This window comes from Oncorhynchus masou, unplaced genomic scaffold (genome assembly GCF_036934945.1).
Source record: "Oncorhynchus masou masou isolate Uvic2021 unplaced genomic scaffold, UVic_Omas_1.1 unplaced_scaffold_905, whole genome shotgun sequence".
In the NCBI taxonomy this organism is placed as follows: Eukaryota; Metazoa; Chordata; class Actinopteri; order Salmoniformes; family Salmonidae; genus Oncorhynchus; species Oncorhynchus masou.
In genome coordinates this window covers 72491-94569 of record NW_027015524.1, presented here as the reverse complement: position 1 = coordinate 94569, position 22079 = coordinate 72491, and the positions used below count along the sequence as shown (strand labels likewise).

Genomic DNA, 22079 nt, shown 5'->3' with positions numbered 1-22079 from the left:
TTTAGACTTGTTAGTGAACACACACACATATTACAGTATATATAGGTAGAGCTCAGAAAGACTCATTTTGGAAATGGAACAAGGAAGATGGGTTCGTGGAGGGAGAAGGGTGGCAGGGAGAGGGCGGATGCGTGGAGGAAGACAAAGAAGACAAAGAGCTGTTATTTCAGATGAAATAAGGGCTACACTTATAGACCATGTCGTGAACCATGGTCTCTCATCGAGAGAGGCAGGGTTGAAGGTGCAACCCAATCTGCAAAGATCCACAGTGGCATCTGTAATGTGAATTTTCCATCGTACAAACAGGTGAGAGTTACATCCTTACAGTAAATGAAAACATTACAGGAATCTATTTTGTATTGCAATTATATAATATTTACACAGATATATATTACAGTAAGTTTGACTGTAAAATATATTTTTACAACAGGACCCAAAGGCCCCCAACAGGGGGAAGAGGAAAAATATGTTCAGATGCGGAAGAAAAATGCTATTGTTGTCAACAATGCAATAAAACTGCGGGAGATTCAAGATAGAGTGCTGGCTGATAATGATATATTTGAAAATGTTAATTCTGTCAGCACAACAACTATTGCTCGAGTCCTAAAGAAACACCAAGTTACAATGAAACAGTTAGACACTGTAACGTTCGAGAGAAACAGTGAACGGGTAAAAGAGCAAAGATACCAATATGTCCAGGTAAGACGTCTGAGGTTACGTACACAGCTATACAAATTATTTACAGTAAAAAAAACACTAGCATTTCTACAGTAAAACTGTGCACTTACTGATTTTCAAAGAGTAATGGAGGTGGAAGCACTGGAAAGACCACATTCATTTGTATTTATCGATGAAGCTGGATTTAACCTTGCCAAAACACGCCGCAGAGGAAGGAATGTTATAGGTCAAAGGGCCACTGTGGAGGTTCCAGGCCAAAGGGGGGGAAATATCCCCATGTGTGCTGCAATGGCCAATGATGGTTTGCTTCTCAACACACCACTCATTGGCCCATACAACACAGAAAGGCTTATAGCTTTCCTAGAACAGCTCTATGCTCAGCTACTGCCAGCAGAACAGGGGAGCCAGTAAGAAACCCCCAAGTTTTTGTCATAGTTTGCGATAACGTTGCTTTTCACCACTCTGCAGCTGTCACAGATTGGTTTGCAGCACATCACAGATTTATGGTTTTGTACCTGCGTGCATATTCACCCTTCCTCAACCCAATAGAGGAGTTTTTCTCTGCCTGGAGGTGGAAAGTGTTTGGTCACCACCCACATGACCAAATGTCTCTTTTGGAAGCCATGCGTGCTGGATGTGAGGACACGAGTCCAGAGGACTGCCAGGGATGGATAAGGCACTCCAGAAGGTTCTTCCCCAGGTGCATGGCAAGAGAAAACATTAGATGTGATGTTGAAGACAACCTGTGGCCTGATGCTAGAGAGAGGCAGGATTAGCCCCTCAATTATTTGTTCGAATTACAGTATGTACTTTTAGTTTCTACCTTTTTTTTCTCATTACTGTAATTCCGTAAATTACTACAGACTATTGAAGCAAACTGCTAATTTTCATTTACCTTAAAGAATTGTTATGTTCTAAAAATTTTAATAAATCATGTGAAAGAATGTCACTCTTTTCTTTGAAGAAAATATTACTTTGTATGAAGTCACTGAAATTGTTCAAACTGTAAAGATGAAAAGTTTGTATTTTCTGTATTGGTGTTTGATGCTAGTGTTTTTACTCTCAGTGTGTTCTGAGAGACAGTGTGTGTTATCTCAGTGAGGGTTGTGCATAGTGTTTGGCTGCACTGAACGTGTTTTGAGCCATGTGTTAAGAGTTGTGTTGCTTGGAATGAGTTTTGCAGGTGATGTGAACTGTTTAGCTCAGGTGACTGTTGGTAGTGCAGACTGTAGTTAAGAGTTTTGCACATGTGACTCCAGTTGTGCCCACTGTCGTTTAGCAATCGAAAAAAACTGTAAATAAAGGTTCAAAATCTAAAATCTATATAAACATGTTTTTAGACATTTTAGCAAATTTATGGCAAATTAAATACAGATATCTAATAAGTATTCACACCCTGAGTCAATACTGTGTAGAAGCACCTTTGGTGGCGATTACAGTTTAATTCTTCGTGGCAGATTTTCTCAAGCTCTGTTAAGTTAGATGGGGAGTTACGGTGACCAGCAATCTTCAAGTCTTTCCACAGATTTTCAATGGAATTCAAATCTGTGCTTTGGCTGGGCCACTCAAGGACTTTCACATTATAGTTCTGGCTGTATGCTTGAGCTGTATGGCTGTATGCTTGAGGTCCTGTTGGAACGTACATCTTCGCACCCAGTCTAAGGTCTTTTGCACTCTGAAGTGGGTTCTCATCAAGGATTTGCCTGTATTTTGTTCCCTCTGTCCTTACCAGTCTCTCAGTCCCTGCCGCTGAAAAGCATCCTCATAGCATGATGCTGCCACCATGCTACACGGTAGGGATGGTGTGAGACGGGTGATGAACTGTGCATGATTTTCTCCATACATATCGCTTTGCATTCAGGCAAAAGAGTTACATTTTTGTCTCCTCAGACCATAGAATATTTTGTCTTATGAGTCATGTGCCCTTTTGCAGACTCCAGGTGTGCTGTCATGTGCCTTTTTCTTAGGAGTGGATTCTGTTTGGCCACTCTCCCATAATGCCCAGATTCTGGCAGGTTCTCCCGTCTCAGGCAAGGAACTCTGTTTTTCTGGTCATTGGGTTCTTGGTCACCTCCCTGATCAAGGTCCTTCTTGCCCTGTTGTTTGGTTGGACGGCCAGCTCTAGGCAGGGTCTGCGTAGTTCCAACTTTTTCCCATCTCCCAATGATGGAGACCACTGTGTTCTTGGAGACTTAACACTCTAGAACTTGTTTCATACCCTTCCAGATATATGCCTCATCACAATTCTCTCTCGGAGAGGTACGGACAGTTCCTTGGTATAGTTTCTGCACTGTCAACTGTAGGACCTTGTATAGACAGGTGTGTTTCTTTCTAAATCATGGCCAAACAATAGAATTGGCCACAGGTGGACTCCAATCAAGTTGTAGTGGCATCTCAAGGATGATCAAAGGAAAGTGGATGCACCTGAGCTCAGTTTGGAGTGTCATAGCAAAGGGGTGTGAATAGTTATGTAAATGAGATATTTCTGTATTTCATTTACAATACCATTCGTCTGTACATTTCAAAAAACATGTTTTCACTTTGTCATTACGGGATATTGTGTAGATGGGTGAGAAAAATATATATATTTAAAGGAATAATCCGCCCCCAGAAATAAAATCCTGATACTCCTGTCAATTTGGTGAAAGCCTATGTTCTATCGCTGGGTAAGAGAACAGATGTCCCCGTGATTTAACTATCTGGTCCGTCTTTGAAAATCAGGAAATCGTGTAGGAATGCGTCTTAACGACATCATTCTCGTCATAGGGGTTACCACACTATCAGATTTTATAACGCTTTTAAAACAATGACCTCTCTCCAGATCGGCAAATCAGCCAATAGAACACATACATACATCTATATCCTCATGACAAAGTAGAGATTTTGCTTAGATGTACCCAATCTAAACAGTGTCGCAAATTATTCAACTTCAAGAACCATGTTGCAATGCCCCCTGTGTGTCTGTGGGAAGCAGAGATATTACAGAAAGGAGGAGATAGGAATCCCACGGGGCAATTAACGGCTTTCGTCTGGTGGAAGAGAAGCAGACAAATGCAGCGTGGTGGTTATTCATGTTCCTTAATAAACGAACTCGACATGAAATAACTAAACAAAAAAATAAATGTGTGAAAACCTACACAGCCTATCTGGTGACAATAAACACAGAGACAGGAACAATCACCCACGACACACTCAAAGAATATAGCTGCCTAAATATGGTTCCCAATCAGAGACAACGATAAACACCTGCCTCTGATTGAGAACCACTCCAGACAGCCATAGACTTTGCTAGATACCCCCACTAAGCCACAAACCCAATACCTAACAAAAACCCCAAGACAAAACACACCACAATAAACCCATGTCACACCCTGGCCTGACCAACTAAATGCAGACAAACACAATATATTTTGACCAGGGTGTGACAGAACCCCCCCCCCTAAGGTGCGGACTCCCGGAAGCTCAGGCAGGTAGTTGGATCCGGCAGATCCTGGCTGGCTGGCGGTTCTGGCAGATCCTGGCTGACTGGCGGATCTGGAAGAGTCTGGCTGACTGGCGGATCTGGAAGAGTCTGGCTGACTGGCGGATCTGGAAGAGTCTGGCTGACTGGCGGATCTGGAAGAGTCTGGCTGACTGGCGGATCTGGAAGAGTCTGGCTGACTGGCGGATCTGGAAGAGTCTGGCTGACTGGCGGATCTGGAAGAGTCTGGCTGACTGGCGGATCTGGAAGAGTCTGGCTGACTGGCGGATCTGGAAGAGTCTGGCTGACTGGCGGATCTGGAAGAGTCTGGCTGACTGGCGGATCTGGAAGAGTCTGGCTGACTGGCGGATCCTGGCAGACTGACGGATCTGGCTGCTCTATGCTGACTGGCGGCTCTGGCTGCTCCATGCAGACTGACAGCTCTGGCGGCTTCTTGCAGACTGACAGCTCTGGCGGCTTCTTGCAGACTGGCAGCTCTGGCAGCTCCTTGCAGACTTGCAGCTCCTTGCAGACTGGCAGCTCCTTGCAGACTGACAGCTCCTTGCAGACTGACAGCTCTGGCTGCTCCATGCAGACTGACAGCTCTGGCTGCTCCATGCAGACTGGCAGCTCTGGCTGCTCCATGCAGACTGACAGCTCTGGCTGCTCCATGCAGAATGGCAGCTCTGGCTGCTCCATGCAGACTGACAGTTCTGGCTGCTCCATGCAGGCTGGCAGTTCTGGCTGCGCTGAACAGGCAGGAGACTCCAGCAGCGCTGTAGAGGAGGAAGGCTCTGGCAGCGCCGAACAGGCGGGAGATTCCGGCAGCGCAGGGGAGGAGGAAGGCTCGGGCAGCGCTGAACAGGCGGGAGACTCCGGCAGCGCAGGAGAGGAGGAAGGCTCCGGCAGCGCTGGAGAGGCGAGGCGCACTGTAGGCCTGATGCGTGGTGCTGGCACAGGTGGTACAGGGCCGAGGACACGCACAGGAAGCCTGGTGCGGGGAGCTGCCACCGGAGGGCTGGTGCGTGGAGGTGGTACTGGGTAGACCGGACCGTGCAGGCGCACTGGAGCTCTTGAGCACCGAGCCTGCCCAACCTTACCCGGTTGAATACTCCCGGTCGCTCTGCCAGTGCGGCGAGGTGGAATAGCCCGCACTGGGCTATGTAGGCGAACCGGGGACACCGTGCGCAAGGCTGGTGCCATGTAAGCCGGCCCAAGGAGACGCACTGGGGACCAGATGCGTAGAGCCAGCTTCATGGCATTTGGCTCGACGCTCAATTTCGCCCGGCCGATACGCGGAGCTGGAATATACCGCACCCTGGAGACATCGTGCGCACCACAGCATAACACGGTGCCTGCCCGGTCTCTCTAGCCCCCCGGTAACCACAGGAAGTTGGCGTAGGTCTCCTACCTAGCGTCGCCATACTCCCTGTGAGCCTACCCCCCAATAATTTTTTGGGGCTGACTCCCGGGCTTCCATCCGCGTCGCCGTGCTGCCTCCTCATACCAGTGCCTCTCAGCTTTCCCCGCCTCCAGTTCTTCTTTGGGGCGGCGATATTCTCCAGGCTGAGCCCAGGGTCCTTCTCCGTCCAATTCGTCCTCCCATGTCCATTCCTCTCTTTGTTGCTCCTGCTGTTGAAGTTGCCTGTTACCACGCCGCTTGGTCCTGTTGTGGTGGGTGATTCTGTAACGGCTTTCGTCTGGTGGAAGAGAAGCAGACAAATGCAGCGTGGTGGTTATTCATGTTCCTTAATAAATGAACTCGACATGAAATAACTAAACAAAACAATAAATGTGTGAAAATCTATACAGCCTATCTGGTGACAATAAACACAGAGACAGGAACAATCACCCACGACACACTCAAAGAATATGGCTGCCTAAATATGGTTCCCAATCAGAGACAACGATAAACACCTGCCTCTGATTGAGAACCATTCCAGACAGCCATAGACTTTGCTAGATACCCCCACTAAGCCACAAACCCAATACCTAACAAAAACCCCAAGACAAAACACACCACAATAAACCCATGTCACACCCTGGCCTGGCCAACTAAATGCAGACAAATACAATATATTTCGACCAGGGCATGACAGCAATGAATGGCGAAACGCCCCAACCAACTGACTGTCGACCCATCTGCATTCACGTTGTCATGCTGCGGCACGCGGAGGCTAAACTAAACGTCACGCAATCCCTTCTCAAAGTCCGAGTATGAGCTGTACGATATTAAAGAGAACAAGTGAATTATCTCACATCTTGGAAAAGATTTGCAATGTTGTACTTCTTGAAATTCATGCTAATGTTCGGTGTTTGAGCAAGCGCCCAATTGACTCCCATTCACTTCTTGAAGGAGAGCTGTTCTTGTCCCAGAATCGCCCACCGCAAGGCCCATTGGCAACAAATACAATAGGTGTTAATTCGATTCTAATGGCTCTCGCTCTGGGCAGAGATGAAATGCAAGTTGAACTCGGTGAGAGTGCAGTTTGTTTAGCCGATTTTACAGCTAGCTCGCTACTTCACATGCTGATATTGATGTTGGTATTGTTGTGCGTAGCTATATTTTACAGCTAGCTAGCTACTTCACATGCTGATATTGATGTTGTTATTGTTGTGCGTAGCTATGTTTTACAGCTAGCTAGCTACTTCACATGCTGATATTGATGTTGGTATTGTTGTGCGTAGCTATGTTTTCTAGCTAGCTTGCTAACTGGCCAGCCAGCCCACAGAGAGAGCATTGCATGGAGGGTTTTGTAGTAGACTTGAGCTACAACAGATTTCCAAAAACAATTTTCACATGTTTCTACCAACCTTGTTATATTGACCAAATTATTATACAAATTATTATAAAAATATTCAAATATGAGTGTTATTTAACACTATTTAACACTTAATCATATGAATTAGTGGTTTGGGCTGGATTATCCCTTTAATCCATGTTGAATTCAGGCTGTAACACAACAACATGTGGAATAAGTCACGGGGTATGAATACCTTCTGAAGGCACTCTGTGTACCTAATCTTAAAGCGAGAATCCTTCATTGAAACAATAACAAAGCGGTCACCAGCCTCTGTTTTGGGAAAAGGCTTAGGGATGGTCCTGGAGAAATATAACCAGAGAGAGAGAGAGATTAGTAGTAGAAAAGTGCTATTTAATATAAACATCCAAATCCCTCCCAGGCAGCTGCTGGAGGATCTGTGGTAGCAGACCGACTGTTAAATGTCATCCACACATTGTGCCATTATTAAGGAAGCGTGACAGGTTGAATCAGAGCTGTACTCAGGCACACTCTCAACTTCATCAGATTGTAAATAAGATCAGAAGGTTGTCTGCAGCCGTGGAGAATGTGGGCAGAGCGTATCTTATTATTTTGCCCTCCAGCCTAGCTGGGCAAATGCCACTTCATCCACGCAATCTGCGTCTACCTGAAAATTAGATTTTTTTCCCCCCTAACGTTAAGGACAGTCTAGATTCTGTATGGCACAGACATGTATTGAAGTTGAGAAATGAGTTGTACTGTACATGCATACTGTGTGATGCATTAGTTGTCATTAGCCCAAAACTTGTGTAGGATCGTGTTTAGAGAGCCATGGCTTTGACCCAGATAGTATCCACTGCTGTTGACATGGTTTCAGTTCAGTTATTCCTCCTCTATAACAAGTCTTCAACAGGCCTGTATCAGTATTACTGGCTGCCTTGACAGGAACGGATTTCGGTAGTTCAGTTTCTCTTAACGTGACAGTGATGCAGGGTGCTATGGATTTAGAATGATGTGGAACTGGGAATGCTAACCATGCAGGCTGGGGGTGAGACACTACCACCCTACAGATGGACCTGATTTGTCTCCAGAAATATCCCTCTGTTTCTCAGATTTAATGGCTGAAAGCTATGTGAGTCATCACGACACAGGGAAAGACTTTTCCTTGGCTGGGCCCTCAATGTAGCCTAAGTTGAGCTATAATTTAATGTCACTTCGCACACAGGATGCCTTCAGTTCAATGTAGATGCGTCCCAATTGGCACCCTATCTCCTATATAGTGCTATATAGGGTGTAATTTGGGATGCAAGCTCGGCAATCTGTGAGGCTTGGAGAAGAAGCCTGGCTATTTACACTCCTCTGTCACCCCGTCAGGGAGATAAAGTTTGGCCATTCATCAGTTCTGGTTACACCTCTGTCTAGTCTACTCTATGGGGGTAAAGTGGAATTACGATCCAGGCCCTCTGCTCACCTTTAACTCTCCATATTTGTCCTGTTTTGTTTTATGGGCACAATTTAATGTTAATGACGTGTCATCACTCAGGTTCACACGGAGATCGATGGGAGAGGGTTGTTTCTGAACTACAATAATGGAGGAGGTCAGGGAAGAGTGAGGGGAGAGTGGAGGGAGAGGAGGGAGAGAGGGAAGAGTGGAGGGAGAGAGGGAAGAGTGGAGGGAGAGAGGGAAGAGTGGGGGGAGAGAGGGAAGGGTGGAGGGAGGGAGGGAGGGAGGGAGGGAGGGGAGAAGGGTGGAGGGAGAGAGGGAAGGGTGGAGGGAGAGAGGGAAGGGTGGAGGGGGAGAGGGGAAGGGTGGAGGGGGAGAGGGAAGGGTGGAGGGGGAGAGGGAAGGGTGGAGGGGGAGAGGGAAGGGTGGAGGGGGAGAGGGAAGGGCGGAGGGAGAGAGGGAAGGGCGGAGGGGGAGAGGGAAGGGTGGAGGGGGAACGGTGGAGGGAGAGAGGGAAGGGTGGGGAGAGGAGAGGGTGGAGGGAGGGAGAGTGGAGGGTGGAAGGAGAGAGGGAAGAGTGGAAGGAAAGAGGGGAGAGAGGGGAGAGTGGAAGGAGAAAGGGGAGAGTGGAGGGTGAGAGGGGAGAGTGGAAGAGAGAGGGAAGAGTGGAAGGAGCGAAGGGAGAGTGGAAGGAGAGATGGGAGAGTGGAAGGAGAGAGGGGAGAGTGGAAGGAGAGATGGGAGAGTGGAGGGAGAGTGGAAGGAGAGATGGGAGAGTGGAAGGAGAGATGGGAGAGTGGAAGGAGAGATGGGAGAGTGGAAGGAGAGAGGGGAGAGTGGAAGGAGAGAGGGGAGAGTGGAAGAGAGAGGGAAGAGGAGGTGAAAGGGAAGGTGGTGCAGATAAGTGGAGATATGGTTGGGGGGACAGTTTGTATCTCATATAAGTATGTCTGTTATATAGTACACTGCATATATACATGTGTAGGATCTTAATTTGATCACTCTTTTGTTACAGAAATGTTCCTGCACCACAGGACATGCAGATGAGCTTTGGGATTTCCATACATTCACTGAAAGTCCACACTAACACACGGTTATATTAACAGAATTGCACTTTTCATGTAGCCTAATAACCTAACCACCAATCAAGCAACATTGTAGATTAAACATTAAAATCCTGTTGCTGAAATATTATTTTGCTGTGACAATTCAGGTCAAATTAAAATCCTACATCTCTAGGCAAACTAATGTAGGCCCCTACAACAAACTTGATATTGTGTAGTTAGTATGAAAGCAGATTGGACATCAACTAGGACTGGTCAATTTTTGTGTTGTCATCTGTATTTCATGTTTCAGTTTTCTCCTTTCTCAGTATGTTCAGGTTGCCTGCTGACTTCTATGTGACTTTCAACCTCAAGAGGATGTCTCTCTGGTTAATCACAGGCTTGTGTTGTCCCTCTGCACTTTATTGGGAGATTTACTCCTAGCGGCAGTGGTGTTTACTCTTATCTGGTGTTCTGCACAATGGCTTAGCTGCCTCACATAAGCTACACTACTTTAGAAACATTTGATGGAATTCTCTTTGGAGGACTGAGGACACCATATATGGAAAACTGGGAAATAAATGTTTCCCAGCCATGCAATACATCATTGTTATGTAAAAAGTCCCTCTAATACGTTTTCTATGGGTGACCTCTAGTCTTGTTTAAATGTGTCTAGCCTGCCTGCCACAATGTTTTCTTCCTTTGAGCACCTCTATACACAAGCTGTAATTGGTTGTGAATCAAAAGGCTTAATCAATAAGGGAGCTGTGGAGAGTCATTTTCAATAAAGATGTACATTACTCCTGGGTGCCGAGGTGTCAGAAGGCTCCTTTCTCCCCGCAGAAGATTAGTCAGAGGTCCTTTTCTCACATGACTGATCTTAGAGCCGAGGCACGCTGCGGTGACTTCACACAAACACACTGAAATACTCCCATACGTTCAGTAGGCCTTAGATTCAGAGGCAATGCATGGACCCTAATGAAGATGAAACGTCTCTCTGTGCTATGAAGGTACCTAAACCTGCCTCTGTGTTTCTCTAACTCTCTTTCTCTCTCTTTGTCTCTATCTCTTCTCCCCCCTCTCCATCTTTCTATCTCTCTCTTTCTCCCTCTCCTCTCTCTCTCCCTCCTCCACAGCCTGGTCAGAGACAGCAGGATCCTACCTGTTGTCTTTCAAGTCATGGCGGTAAGTTAAGAGCCCCACTTAAAATGCTGCTTTTTTTTCTTAATACTAAAATCTTATGTTCCAGGAAACTGCTTTGGTGAGCGGTTTTATTTATCACTTGTGTTTCCTGCCCGACTTTTCATTTCCAGGCTCAAGAAAAAAGCTATCTCCTAAAATATAAGTGGTTTGTCAAATTCCCACCTCCACTCGACTCTGAGTCTGTGTCTCTCTCCGTCTCTCAGACGGCCCGAGGTGGAAACTAGTGGAAAGGAATGTTAAGATGAAAGCCATATTACAAGCCACCTTGATCCCCCCCACCTCGCTTTTTTATTCTCTGTCATGAAAATATATGAGTCCCATTGGGTGGAGAAGACTTTGGGCTATTGGAACATAATTCAAAGGCTGTTATGTGGGGGAATTCTGCTGGGCCAGACATTTTAGCTCGTAAAAACGCCTCCCATCCACCCCACCCCATCCCACCGCCTGCCTACTTCTCTCTCTCTGCCATTTCAGGCCGAGCCCGTTTTGCACCAGCAGCGCTCGTTTGCCAGGGTTCTTTATTGATTTATTATGCAAATGAGTGTGCTGTGCGGTGGTGACCCATCACAGTACATTGTGTAATTGAGTGACGGAGGGAGCGGAACAGCCTTTTGAGGGGCTGTGCTTAATGGAGTGAGAATATGAAGTGGTCGTCGTCCCCCAGCTCCTACAACAGGTTACATATTCATCAGACCAGAACGCTTATTTCAGTAAACAGCCAATTCCCTCTTGACCTCAATCCGCCAGTAACTGCTCTGCACTCTTTAATGAACTTATCGCTTGGGTGACTTCTCAGACAAGTTGCCACTGCATGTAAGAACACTTTGAGAAACATCACACAGACAGAATCAGTTAGCTGTTAGGTTGATTGTCCTTACGTGTTGTGTTGCTTTCCACGGGTCTCTTCTTCTATGTTTTGGAGGTGTAGTTGTGTTGCTTTCCACGGGTCTCTTCTTCTATGTTTTGGAGATATTGCTGTGTTGCTTTCCACGGGTCTCTTCTTCTATGTTTTGGAGATATTGCTGTGTTGCTTTCCACGGGTCTATTCTTCTATGTTTTGGAGGTATAGGCCAGGCCTAACCATGATAGTACCAACTAGGACGTATGTAGACTTTATCACATGCATGTCATCATTACATTTAGAGGACCTAATGTTCTGAATTAGTGATTCAACGAATAGGTTCTGGAATGCGTTAGAAAAGCCTCCCTCCACACAGTTTAACACCATACAATGCAGTGTTACATACGCAGCCATACAGGAAGGAGAGCCATTTAATGTGCATTACCAGCCGATCAGTGTCATGCAGGTCAACCACTTAAACACTGCTCTATCCAATATAGACTCAGTCTGGACTCTATCACACACTAATCCTGCTCTCCTCTCCACCGTTGGAGGGTTCACCATTCATATAGTGCCTAGTTGTTACACCTACAGGACATACACTATGGCCAGTCCATTACAGGCTTTACAGATACATAGTGACAGGATTAAATCAGCTCTTCTCACTCTCACTTCACTGTAGTCACCATGTGTGTGTAGTGAGTGTACCAAATGGAACCCTATTCACTATATGGTGCACTACTTTTGACCTATGGGCCCTGGTCAAAAGTAGTGCACTACATAGGGAATAGGGTTCACTTTTGGGACGTATACCATACCTTTTAACTTTACTCTGAACCGCAATGGCTTGCCTTCTCCAATCCAACGGAAGCTGATATGCGGGTTTGGTCGGGATCGTATCAAATTGCTTTTTCGCGACACAGTTAGTGCAGACTGCAGTAGTAATAGCTGTCCACTTATTTACTTTTACGGCCAGCTCAGCAGTTTCACGGACTGGCATTGATTCGGGCCAGAGACGGCATGAAAGTGTTCTGCGGACGGAGCTGTAATGCACCTCACTAATGAGTGGCGAGGAAGACAGTGGTGATTGACAGTGGCATTGATTGAGTTTGGTCCAACATCAGCAGACTGATCCTTAAGCAAGTGTTTAGGGAGCTTGACTCTGGTTACAACAAGAGCCCCAAGTAACAATGCTAGGCTCTAGCCCTCCTTTCCTGCTGTCCTGAATCTAATGTCTGGAGACTGAAGCTCACGTCTAGTTTGTTGTGGCTGCTGCAATGCATCATGGTCTTTTACTGGTGATCATGATTGATTGTGTTAAGGAGAATGCTTGAGACTTGAGACCCCTCAAATGTCCCTATTTTAACAGCTTTGTTTTAAAGGTTAATGTTGGCATAGAAGTTAATGAACAAAGATGGTCGGTGGAGTGGACCCCCTCCCTGTTGCAGGATGGCTTTATCTCTGCCTTCCCCTGATTGTAGTGCCTCTGCCCCATATTCAATTTGATGTCATCTGACAGTGTAAATCTAATTGGAAGAAAATCCATTTTGCCTGTGTCTGGGGGGAGGGTAGGTAGGAATGTACAGTCGGTGGACTCTGTATGAGTTTGTGAGCTCTAAGAGAGAAACGAGAATCTAATACAATCAAAGGTTTATACAGCGAGCTCTGATTGCAACATTGCCGGTATTAGGAGAATAGTTGCGCTCCCCTCTGCCATTCTCATTAACAACAGCAGAGAAGAAAAGTCTGCATTGCGACAAATATTGATCTGGAGACCAAATTACAGCTTGAAAGAAAGTCAAATAGCAGACATAAACACTGCCTTTTGTTGTACTACAAAGCTACTTTTCAGACCTTGTTTTACACTGTAGGACACACTGAAGAAGAAGAATCCTTTTTAATCCATTGTCCTTGCAGTCAACAGATTCATCGACTGCTTATCCCCTCACAAAGACACACACACACACACACACACACACACACACACACACACACACACACACACACACACACACACACACACACACGATTGAAGTTAGTTCAGAAGATGCTGCCAAGCAGCTACATAGGAGTTTGAGGTTCTGGGATTGGGCCTGTGATAGTGAGGCTCCAGTCTAGTTCCATGTAAACCAACACAGAGAGACATACTTTGAGTTGAGAACTGATGTGATTTTTGCTTCAGACCGTGAGGCCAGAGGCAGCCAATGGTATGTTTGGGATTGTGATGATGAGATCTGAAGTTAGCATTATAGATGATGAGAGATCAAGTCAAGCTGCAGGCAGACAGCACAATTCCATTACACATCTGATAAGATACAGAAATGAGGACATGCTTTTTCGGGAGGCGATAAAAAGTCGTTTTTCTTTCCGTCCTTATTTTTTCAGTATGTTTCTATCTCCTGCTTTTGGATTCAACTCTGTCATCTGTCAGAAAGGACGCAGCCACACAGCCATATACGTTTCTCCTCCATGTGTCTCCCTATTCATCCTTATCAAATCAAACCAGTCTTTGTGTTAAACAAAGTGTTTATATGAAGTAGTGAGTCAATCAGTTGAGCCCATCAGGGTTTAGGTCTAGGCCCACACATGTATCTCTTCATTAAGGGCTGTTGATACCTGCATGACCCCTGCTCTTCTCAAGTGGCCCAGCAGAGAAATCAGGTGGAAAAGCGATGGTTCTGGGCTTTGAGATGGGCTAATTTATCCAGGAGACTGAGGAGAATCCCTGAGCTACTGGCCCAACTCTGTGCTTCTCTCTCTGCTTCTCTCTGCCTTCCTGTCAGCCTGTAAACTGTGGAAGCCCCTTGAACAAAAATCGTCTGGGCCCTAATTATGGCTGCATTGATTTTCTCTCTGTGTGTGTGTGTGTGTGTGTGTGTGTGTTTTCACTCTGGCCTAGATCCCAGACATCCTAGCTCAGGCCTTCATTGCCTACCTACTTATTATGTTCATAATCCAACCCTGCTCACCAGATAATTACACAACCTTCACCAAGGCTCACCAGATAATTACACAACCTTCACCAAGGCTCACCCCCTGCACCCTGCTCATCAGATAATTACACAACCTTCATCAAGGCTCATCCCCTGCACCCTGCTCAGCAGATAATTACACAACATTCATCAAGGCTCATCCCCTGCACCCTGCTCATCAGATAATTACACAACCTTCACCAAGGCTCATCCCCTGCACCCTGCTCAGCAGATAATTACACAACCTTCACCAAGGGTCATCCTCCCCCACATCCCAAAGTAACCTCCACCTCCCCCATCTCCCTCCTCCCTCTCCCCATCTCCCTCTTCCCTCTCCCCAAGCTGCCCCATCCCCCTCCTCCCTCTCCTCAAGCTGCCCCATCCCCCTCCTCCCTCTCCCCAAGCTGCCCCATCCCCCTCCTCCCTCTCCTCAAGCTGTCCCATCTCCCTCCTCCCTCTCCTCAAGCTGTCCCATCTCCCTCCTCCCTCTCCTCAAGCTGTCCCATCTCCCTCCTCCCTCTCCTCAAGCTGCCCCATCTCCCTCCTCCCTCTCCCCAAGCTGCCCCATCTCCCTCCTCCTTCTCCCCAAGCTCCCCCATCTCCCTCCTCCCTCTCCCCAAGCTCCCCCATCTCCCCCTCCCTCTCCCCAAGCTCCCCCATCTCCCCATCTCCCTCTCCCCAAGCTCCCCCATCTCCCCATCTCCCTCTCCCCAAGCTCCCCCATCTCCCCATCTCCCTCTCCAAAGCTCCCCCATCTCCCTCCTCCCTCTCCCCAAGCTGCCCCATCCCCCTCCTCCCTCTCCTCAAGCTGCCCCATCCCCCTCCTCCCTCTCCTCAAGCTGCCCCATCTCCCTCCTCCCTCTCCTCAAGCTGCCCCATCTCCCTCCTCCCTCTCCCCAAGCTCCCCCATCTCCCTCCTCCTTCTCCCCAAGCTTCCCCATCTCCCTCCTCCCTCTCCCCAAGCTGCCCCATCTCCCTCCTCCCTCTCCTCAAGCTGCCCCATCTCCCTCCTCCCTCTCCCCAAGCTCCCCCATCTCCCTCCTCCTTCTCCCCAAGCTCCCCCATCTCCCTCCTCCCTCTCCCCAAGCTCCCCCATCTCCCCATCTCCCTCTCCCCAAGCTGCCCCATCTCCCTCCTCCCTCTCCTCAAGCTGCCCCATCTCCCTCCTCCCTCTCCCCAAGCTCCCCCATCTCCCTCCTCCTTCTCCCCAAGCTCCCCCATCTCCCTCCTCCCTCTCCCCAAGCTCCCCCATCTCCCCATCTCCCTCTCCCCAAGCTCCCCCATCTCCCCATCTCCCTCTCTCCAAGCTCCCCCATCTCCCCATCTCCCTCTCCCCAAGCTCCCCCATCTCCCCATCTCCCTCTCCTCAAGCTGCCCCATCCCCCCTCCTCCCTCTCCTCAAGCTGCCCCATCTCCCTCCTCCCTCTCCCCAAGCTCCCCCATCTCCCTCCTCCTTCTCCCCAAGCTCCCCATCTCCCCATCTCCCTCTCCTCAAGCTGCCCCATCCCCCTCCTCCCTCTCCTCAAGCTGCCCCATCTCCCTCCTCCTTCTCCCCAAGCTCCCCCATCTCCCTCCTCCCTCTCCCCAAGCTCCCCCATCTCCCCATCTCCCTCTCCCCAAGCTCCCCCATCTCCCCATCTCCCTCTCCCCAAGCTCCCCCATCTCCCCATCTCCCTCTTTCCAAGCTCCCCCATCTCCCCATCTCCCTCTCCAAAGCTCCCCCATCTCCCCATCTCCCTCTCTCCAAGCTCCCCCATCTCCCCATCTCCCTCTCCAAAGCTCCCCCATCTCCCTCCTCCCTCTCCCCAAGCTCCCCCATCTCCCTCTCCCCAAGCTCCCCATCTCCCTCTCCCCAAGCTCCCCCATCTCCCTCCTCCCTCTCCCCAAGCTCCCCCATCTCCCTCCTCCCTCTCCCCAAGCTGCCCTATCTCACTCCTCCCTCTCCCCAAGCTCCCCCATCTCCCTCCTCCCTCTCCCCAAGCTCCCCCATCTCCCCATCTCCCTCGCTCCAAGCTCCCCCATCTCCCCATCTCCCTCTCTCCAAGCTCCCCCATCTCCCCATCTCCCTCTCCAAAGCTCCCCCATCTCCCCATCTCCCTCTCCCAAAGCTCTCCCATCTCCCTCCTCCCTCTCCCCAAGCTCCCCCATCTCCCTCCTCCCTCTCCCCAAGCTCCCCCATCTCCCTCTCCCCAAGCTCCCCCATCTCCCTCCTCCCTCTCCCCAAGCTCCCCCATCTCCCTCCTCCCTCTCCCCAAGCTCCCCTGCTCCTCTGCTGTCCTTCATCTAGCCCTCAGCCAGGTCCTGAAGATGCTTCCCTCTCAAAAGTTAAGATGCTAATGACTATTCTTCATTAAAGCTCAGCTATTTCTTCAGTCATCATCAGATGTAGGCCCTCAAGATGGCACACACAGGTGTATCTAGACCCTGTGAAAGGTATAATGTAAGCAGCAGATGATAATGTAGTCAATACAAATGCAGAATGTTAGCTACTGTATGCTTCAGTTTTCAGAATAAGACGTACTGTGGGTGCGGGGGACAGTAGTTGTGAAAACAAGAGTACTGCAGAAGCATTGCTAAGGCAGATTTGCTCAAATCCATCCCTAAGGCTCTCAATATTTGAGGATTGCCCTGAAAGACTGTGTGCTTCCATGGGTTTTTGCCCTTCCTTTCCCTCGCCCCCTATTCATTTCTCCTGTCTTTATTCCATGTTGTGTTCTCCCCAGGAGCACCAGGACAATATCCTGGGTGGAACCATGCAGAAGGCCATGGCTCTCCTCAGCAACCTGACTGGACAGAAAGACGTGGATCTACAACCCTTCTACCAACAAGGTACGGTGCACTGCCTCACACAAATGAATGCATTGTACCGTATCTAGGCCTAACAGTTTCCACCCCATTTACAAAGAACACCGTGCACAAGTCCCATTTGGTTCCGTGTGACTTAGTTGGTAGAACATGGCGCTCGCAACGCCAGGGTTGTGGGTTCAATTCCCATGGGGATCAGTATGAAAATGTTTGCACTCTGGATAAGAGCATCTACTAAATGACTCACTACTGTAAGTCTCTCTGGATAAGAGCATCTACTAAATGACTCACTACTGTAAGTCTCTCTGGATAAGAACATCTACTAAATGACTCACTACTGTAAGTCTCTCTGGATAAGAGCATCTACTAAATGACTCACTACTGTAAGTCTCTCTGGATAAGAACATCTACTAAATGACTCACTACTGTAAGTCTCTCTGGATAAGAGCATCTACTAAATGACTTCAATGTAAAGTGAGGACTCAGACCTCCAGCCGCTCTATCAGAAAGGTGACATAAACTGACATAAACATAAAAAGGTGACATGACTGACATAAACACATGTCTTTGATGGGTTAATGCAGCACTGTGTGTAATACAACACCCAACAGTTCCTCCATCATTGACAAAGACAATCATACACAGGTACAAAACAACCTGTGTTGATTCCTCTCCTGTGTTTTCAGTTACTGGAGTGTGTTTCCTTGCCAGTAACGCCACCCCTTTACCTTCGGCTCAGATCGCTTATTGCATTGGGATCCTGTGGTGCTTTAAGCCGTGTGTGTGTGTGTTGTGTGTGTGTGTGTGTTGTGTGTGTGTGTTGTGTTTGTGGTGTGTGTGTGTTGTGTTTGTGGTGTGTGTGTGTTGTGTGTGTGTTGTGTGTGTGTTGTGTTTGTGGTGTGTGTGTGTTTCGTTTGTGGTGTGTGTGTGTTTCGTGTTAGCGTAGCAGGCAGGCTTTTGGTCTCCCAGCAGCAGCTGAGGAAGGAAGAATGAAAGCCTCTCCTCTTCTTCCTCCACTCTATCCATCAGCAGGCTGGGCTGTGTGTCCTGTTGTGGTACTCCTATCAGTTCATCTCCTCCCTGTCTGTCCACAGACGGCCCGCACCCACCCGTCTGCCTCTCTCTCTCTTTTTCTCGCTCTACACTCAGCACACATCTGACACAATCAGCCCAGCTGCCGAGCAGCCATTTGTCTACTCCTTTACCCGCTCGGCTCTCCTGCCTTGGCATGTTTTCCTTCTCTGCCATCGCTTGTCAATGCCCAGCTGGCTGCCCGCTGCAAAAACCAGGCGCTCCATAACACTCAATTATTGAATAATACATTCATTTTGCTATGGCTGTACTGTGTTGACAGTTCTCATTAGCTAGTCGGCACAGTTAGCCCGTTAGCGCCACACGGTATCTCTCTCCCACCGCCGAGCGGCATGGAGCTGAGAGAGCCTGTCCTGTCAACCCTGTCGTGGTTCTGCATGAGCTCGGGGGAGTCATAGATTCACAGCCGGGCTTCACATTCAACATGCACCTCCTAGGAGAAGGCAGGGGCACCTTGCAGATAGCAGGACTAATGAAATGCTCCTCCTAGGAGAAGGCAGGGGCACCTTGCAGATAGCAGGACTAATGAAATGCTCCTCCTAGGAGAAGGCAGGGGCACCTTGCAGATAGCAGGACTAATGAAATGCTCCTCCTAGGAGAAGGCAGGGGCACCTTGCAGATAGCAGGACTAATGAAATGCTCCTCCTAGGAGAAGGCAGGGGCACCTTGCAGATAGCAGGACTAATGAAATGCTCCTCCTAGGAGAAGGCAGGGGCACCTTGCAGATAGCAGGACTAATGTAATGCTCCTCCTAGGAGAAGGCAGGGGCACCTTGCAGATAGCAGGACTAATGAAATGCTCCTCCTAGGAGAAGGCAGGGGCACCTTGCAGATAGCAGGACTAATGAAATGCTCCTCCTAGGAGAAGGCAGGGGCACCTTGCAGATAGCAGGACTAATGAAATGCTCCTCCTAGGAGAAGGCAGGGGCACCTTGCAGATAGCAGGACTAATGAAATGCTCCTCCTTGGAGAAGGCAGGGGCACCTTGCAGATAGCAGGACTAATGAAATGCTCCTCCTAGGAGAAGGCAGGGGCACCTTGCAGATAGCAGGACTAATGAAATGCTCCTCCTAGGAGAAGGCAGGGGCACCTTGCAGATAGCAGGACTAATGAAATGCTCCTCCTTGGAGAAGGCAGGGGCACCTTGCAGATAGCAGGACTAATGAAATGCTCCTCCTAGGAGAAGGCAGTACCTTGAAAAACAAATGATAGTCTCAAGGCACACCTGATAATTGAAATACATTCCAGGTGACTACCTCATGAAACTTGTTGAGAGAATGCCAAGAGTGTTCAAAGCTGTCATCAAGGCAGCTTGTCTTGCTCCCATGCAGATGTTGTATTTGCCATGGAAGGCGGATGAATATTCTGTATTATGTCGTATAATCTGGAGATTGTGCCCTTCAGATACGGTTAAGATCTAAGCACCTCTCGACTGGACACTATGAGGGCTCGAGTGGAAATGAAGGGAAATGTTCTTTAGCAAAGCTGTCAGTTTGCAGGTACCTAAAAAAGTGGGTATAGTATCGAATGAGACTAATGTGTTGTCAACAAATAGGTTACAAAAAAACACCAGACCATTCCTATGCCAGAACTGGAATGCCATGTCAATCTGTGATGCTGGGAAGAGATGATTAGATGTTAATGGAGAGAAGCAACTTTCTTGTTTAAGGCTAAAGGGATTACGGAATTGGGACCATATTTTAAGGAATTTCTTGACAATGCGATTCAAACATGGGTGCCAAGGTTCATGGGCAGTGGGGAGCACAGGAGAGAGACGGGAGAAGTTAGAAGACTTACTGTGACTTACCATGATGGCCCAAGTTGGACCATCCTTATTTTCAAATGTAGAAACCCAATAAACACATTTTATAAATATTTGCTGACCAATAGTAGTGTAAAAAATTGGGAATGCCCTGTCCGCCTGCGGGCTTTGGTCTCTCTAGATATACCTTTCTCATTTGTGGATTTGACTTATTCCAAATTAAGTTGGAAATGCAGCTGTCCAGTTGTTTGACCATCAACTTTGGCAGAAAATCATGTGAATCATTTGGAATAAGTAGAAAAACATAGGTGGTCCAGTCATGTTGACAGAATTCTCCTGACCTGCTAATGAAATGGGAAGAGACCACCACCTTATGAAATCCTGCTTAGTGCGCTCCAGGACTGTTTTGAAGTTGTTTCAACAGAGCCGTAAATGAGTGTGTGACCTTTAATCCCAAATAAGTAAAGACCTGATGCTCCACCTTAAATGGGAAATTGTCATACCCAATACCCAATACCTTCTGCTAACTCATTATTGGGGAGGAGCATACTTGTTAGCTTTAACTTTTAACCAGATAATGTCCAAAACCTTGTAGCATGTCCGAGAGAGAGGGTATAGACTCCACAGGGTTATAGATGTATAGAAGAAGATTGTCTGCAAATAAGGACACCTTGTGAGTTATGTTCCCCTTAATATTCCCTTAATCCTCTCCTCCGCACGCAGGCCGATAGCAAGAGGCTCACTAGCCATATCAAATAGGAAAGGGGATAAACAACAACCCTGCCTGGCCCCCCTGTGGAGAGGGAAGTAGCTGGAGGTATCAGTGTTGGTGCGAACAGAAGCCACTGGGAATCTTAATCTAGGAAAGGAATGACGGGCCAAACCCAAATCTCTCTGTACTGTAAATTGATATTCCCTCTCAACCCGGTTGAAAGCCTTATCATCAGGAGAGATGACGACCTCTGGCTGTTGAGTTGAGTGGACAGAATAGAGAACGTTAAATAGCTGGCGCATAATATAGAAAGATTGTCTACCTGAGATAAATCCGGTTTGGGCCGAGTCACTGTCTCTAAACGGCACAAGAGGACCTTAGTGAGAATTTTATAATCACAGCACAAGAGGCTTATAGGGTGGTAGGAGTCACAGTCTAGGGGATTCTTGTCCTTTTTAAGCAAAACCAAAATAGTCGCCTGGGTAAGTGTCTGGGGCAGTTTCTGATTAGAAAGGATGTCATTGTACATTGAGCTGAGGATAGGGGATAGTTTTGAGGAGACTGGTTTATACAATTCAAGGAAGCCATCAGGCCCAGGAGCTTTACCCCTCTGCATGGACTGGATTGCCAGAGTAGCTTCCTCATCACTTATTTAGGCATCCCATGTTAGTTTGTTCATCAGAATTGAGACAGGGGGTGTCCAGAGTGTCTAGAAATGCATGCATACGAGATGTGTCAGTAAGAGCCTCTGACGAGTAAAGAGCAGAGTAGAGTTTCTTAAATTGATTGTTGATTTCTTTGGGATTGGTGGAAGTTAAATCAGCTGCAACACAGATTTCAGGTTTGGTGCTGCTAGCAGCGGATTGTTGAAGCTGGTGAGATAACAAATTGCCAGCTTTCTCTCCTTGTTCATAAAATGTCTGCCTCGACTTAAACAGAAGCTGCTCCATTTGTCTAGTGGAAAGCTTGTCAAATTCCAATTTGGTGTAGCAGTCTCTCTTTGTAGAGTTCAGGAGTCGGAGAAGAGGCATATCTGTTGTCCACATCTAGAATGAGTTGAGATGGCTCCAATAAGAGTTTAGTGTGCTGTTGTCATACTCTGTGTATGAAATGATTTCCCCTTAGATAAGGGTTTATGGGCTCCCACACAGTAGAGTGAGACATGTCAGGGGTGACGTTGATCTGTAAAAATACTTCAATGTGAGTTGTATTTTTAAAAGACGCTACAGGATAGTAGTAGTGGGTCAAGTCACCACCTGTGTGGTGACACAGTACTGTCCGGAAAGCAGATATTTAGCTGGACAGG

The 22079-nt window shown here is 47.8% G+C and overlaps 1 protein-coding gene across 1 annotated transcript in view; it reads left to right on the top strand.

Annotated features, from left to right (window-relative positions):
• Nucleotides 1–22079, top strand: part of LOC135538093 (serine/threonine-protein kinase ULK4-like) — a gene marked incomplete at its 3' end in the record, with an annotated part of 248859 nt that overhangs the window by 190968 nt on the left and 35812 nt on the right. Inside the window, exons 21-22 of the mRNA XM_064964078.1 lie at nt 10524–10572; nt 17127–17232. Coding sequence (XP_064820150.1) covers nt 10524–10572; nt 17127–17232 — 155 coding nt within the window. The remainder of the gene's footprint in view (nt 1–10523; nt 10573–17126; nt 17233–22079) is intronic.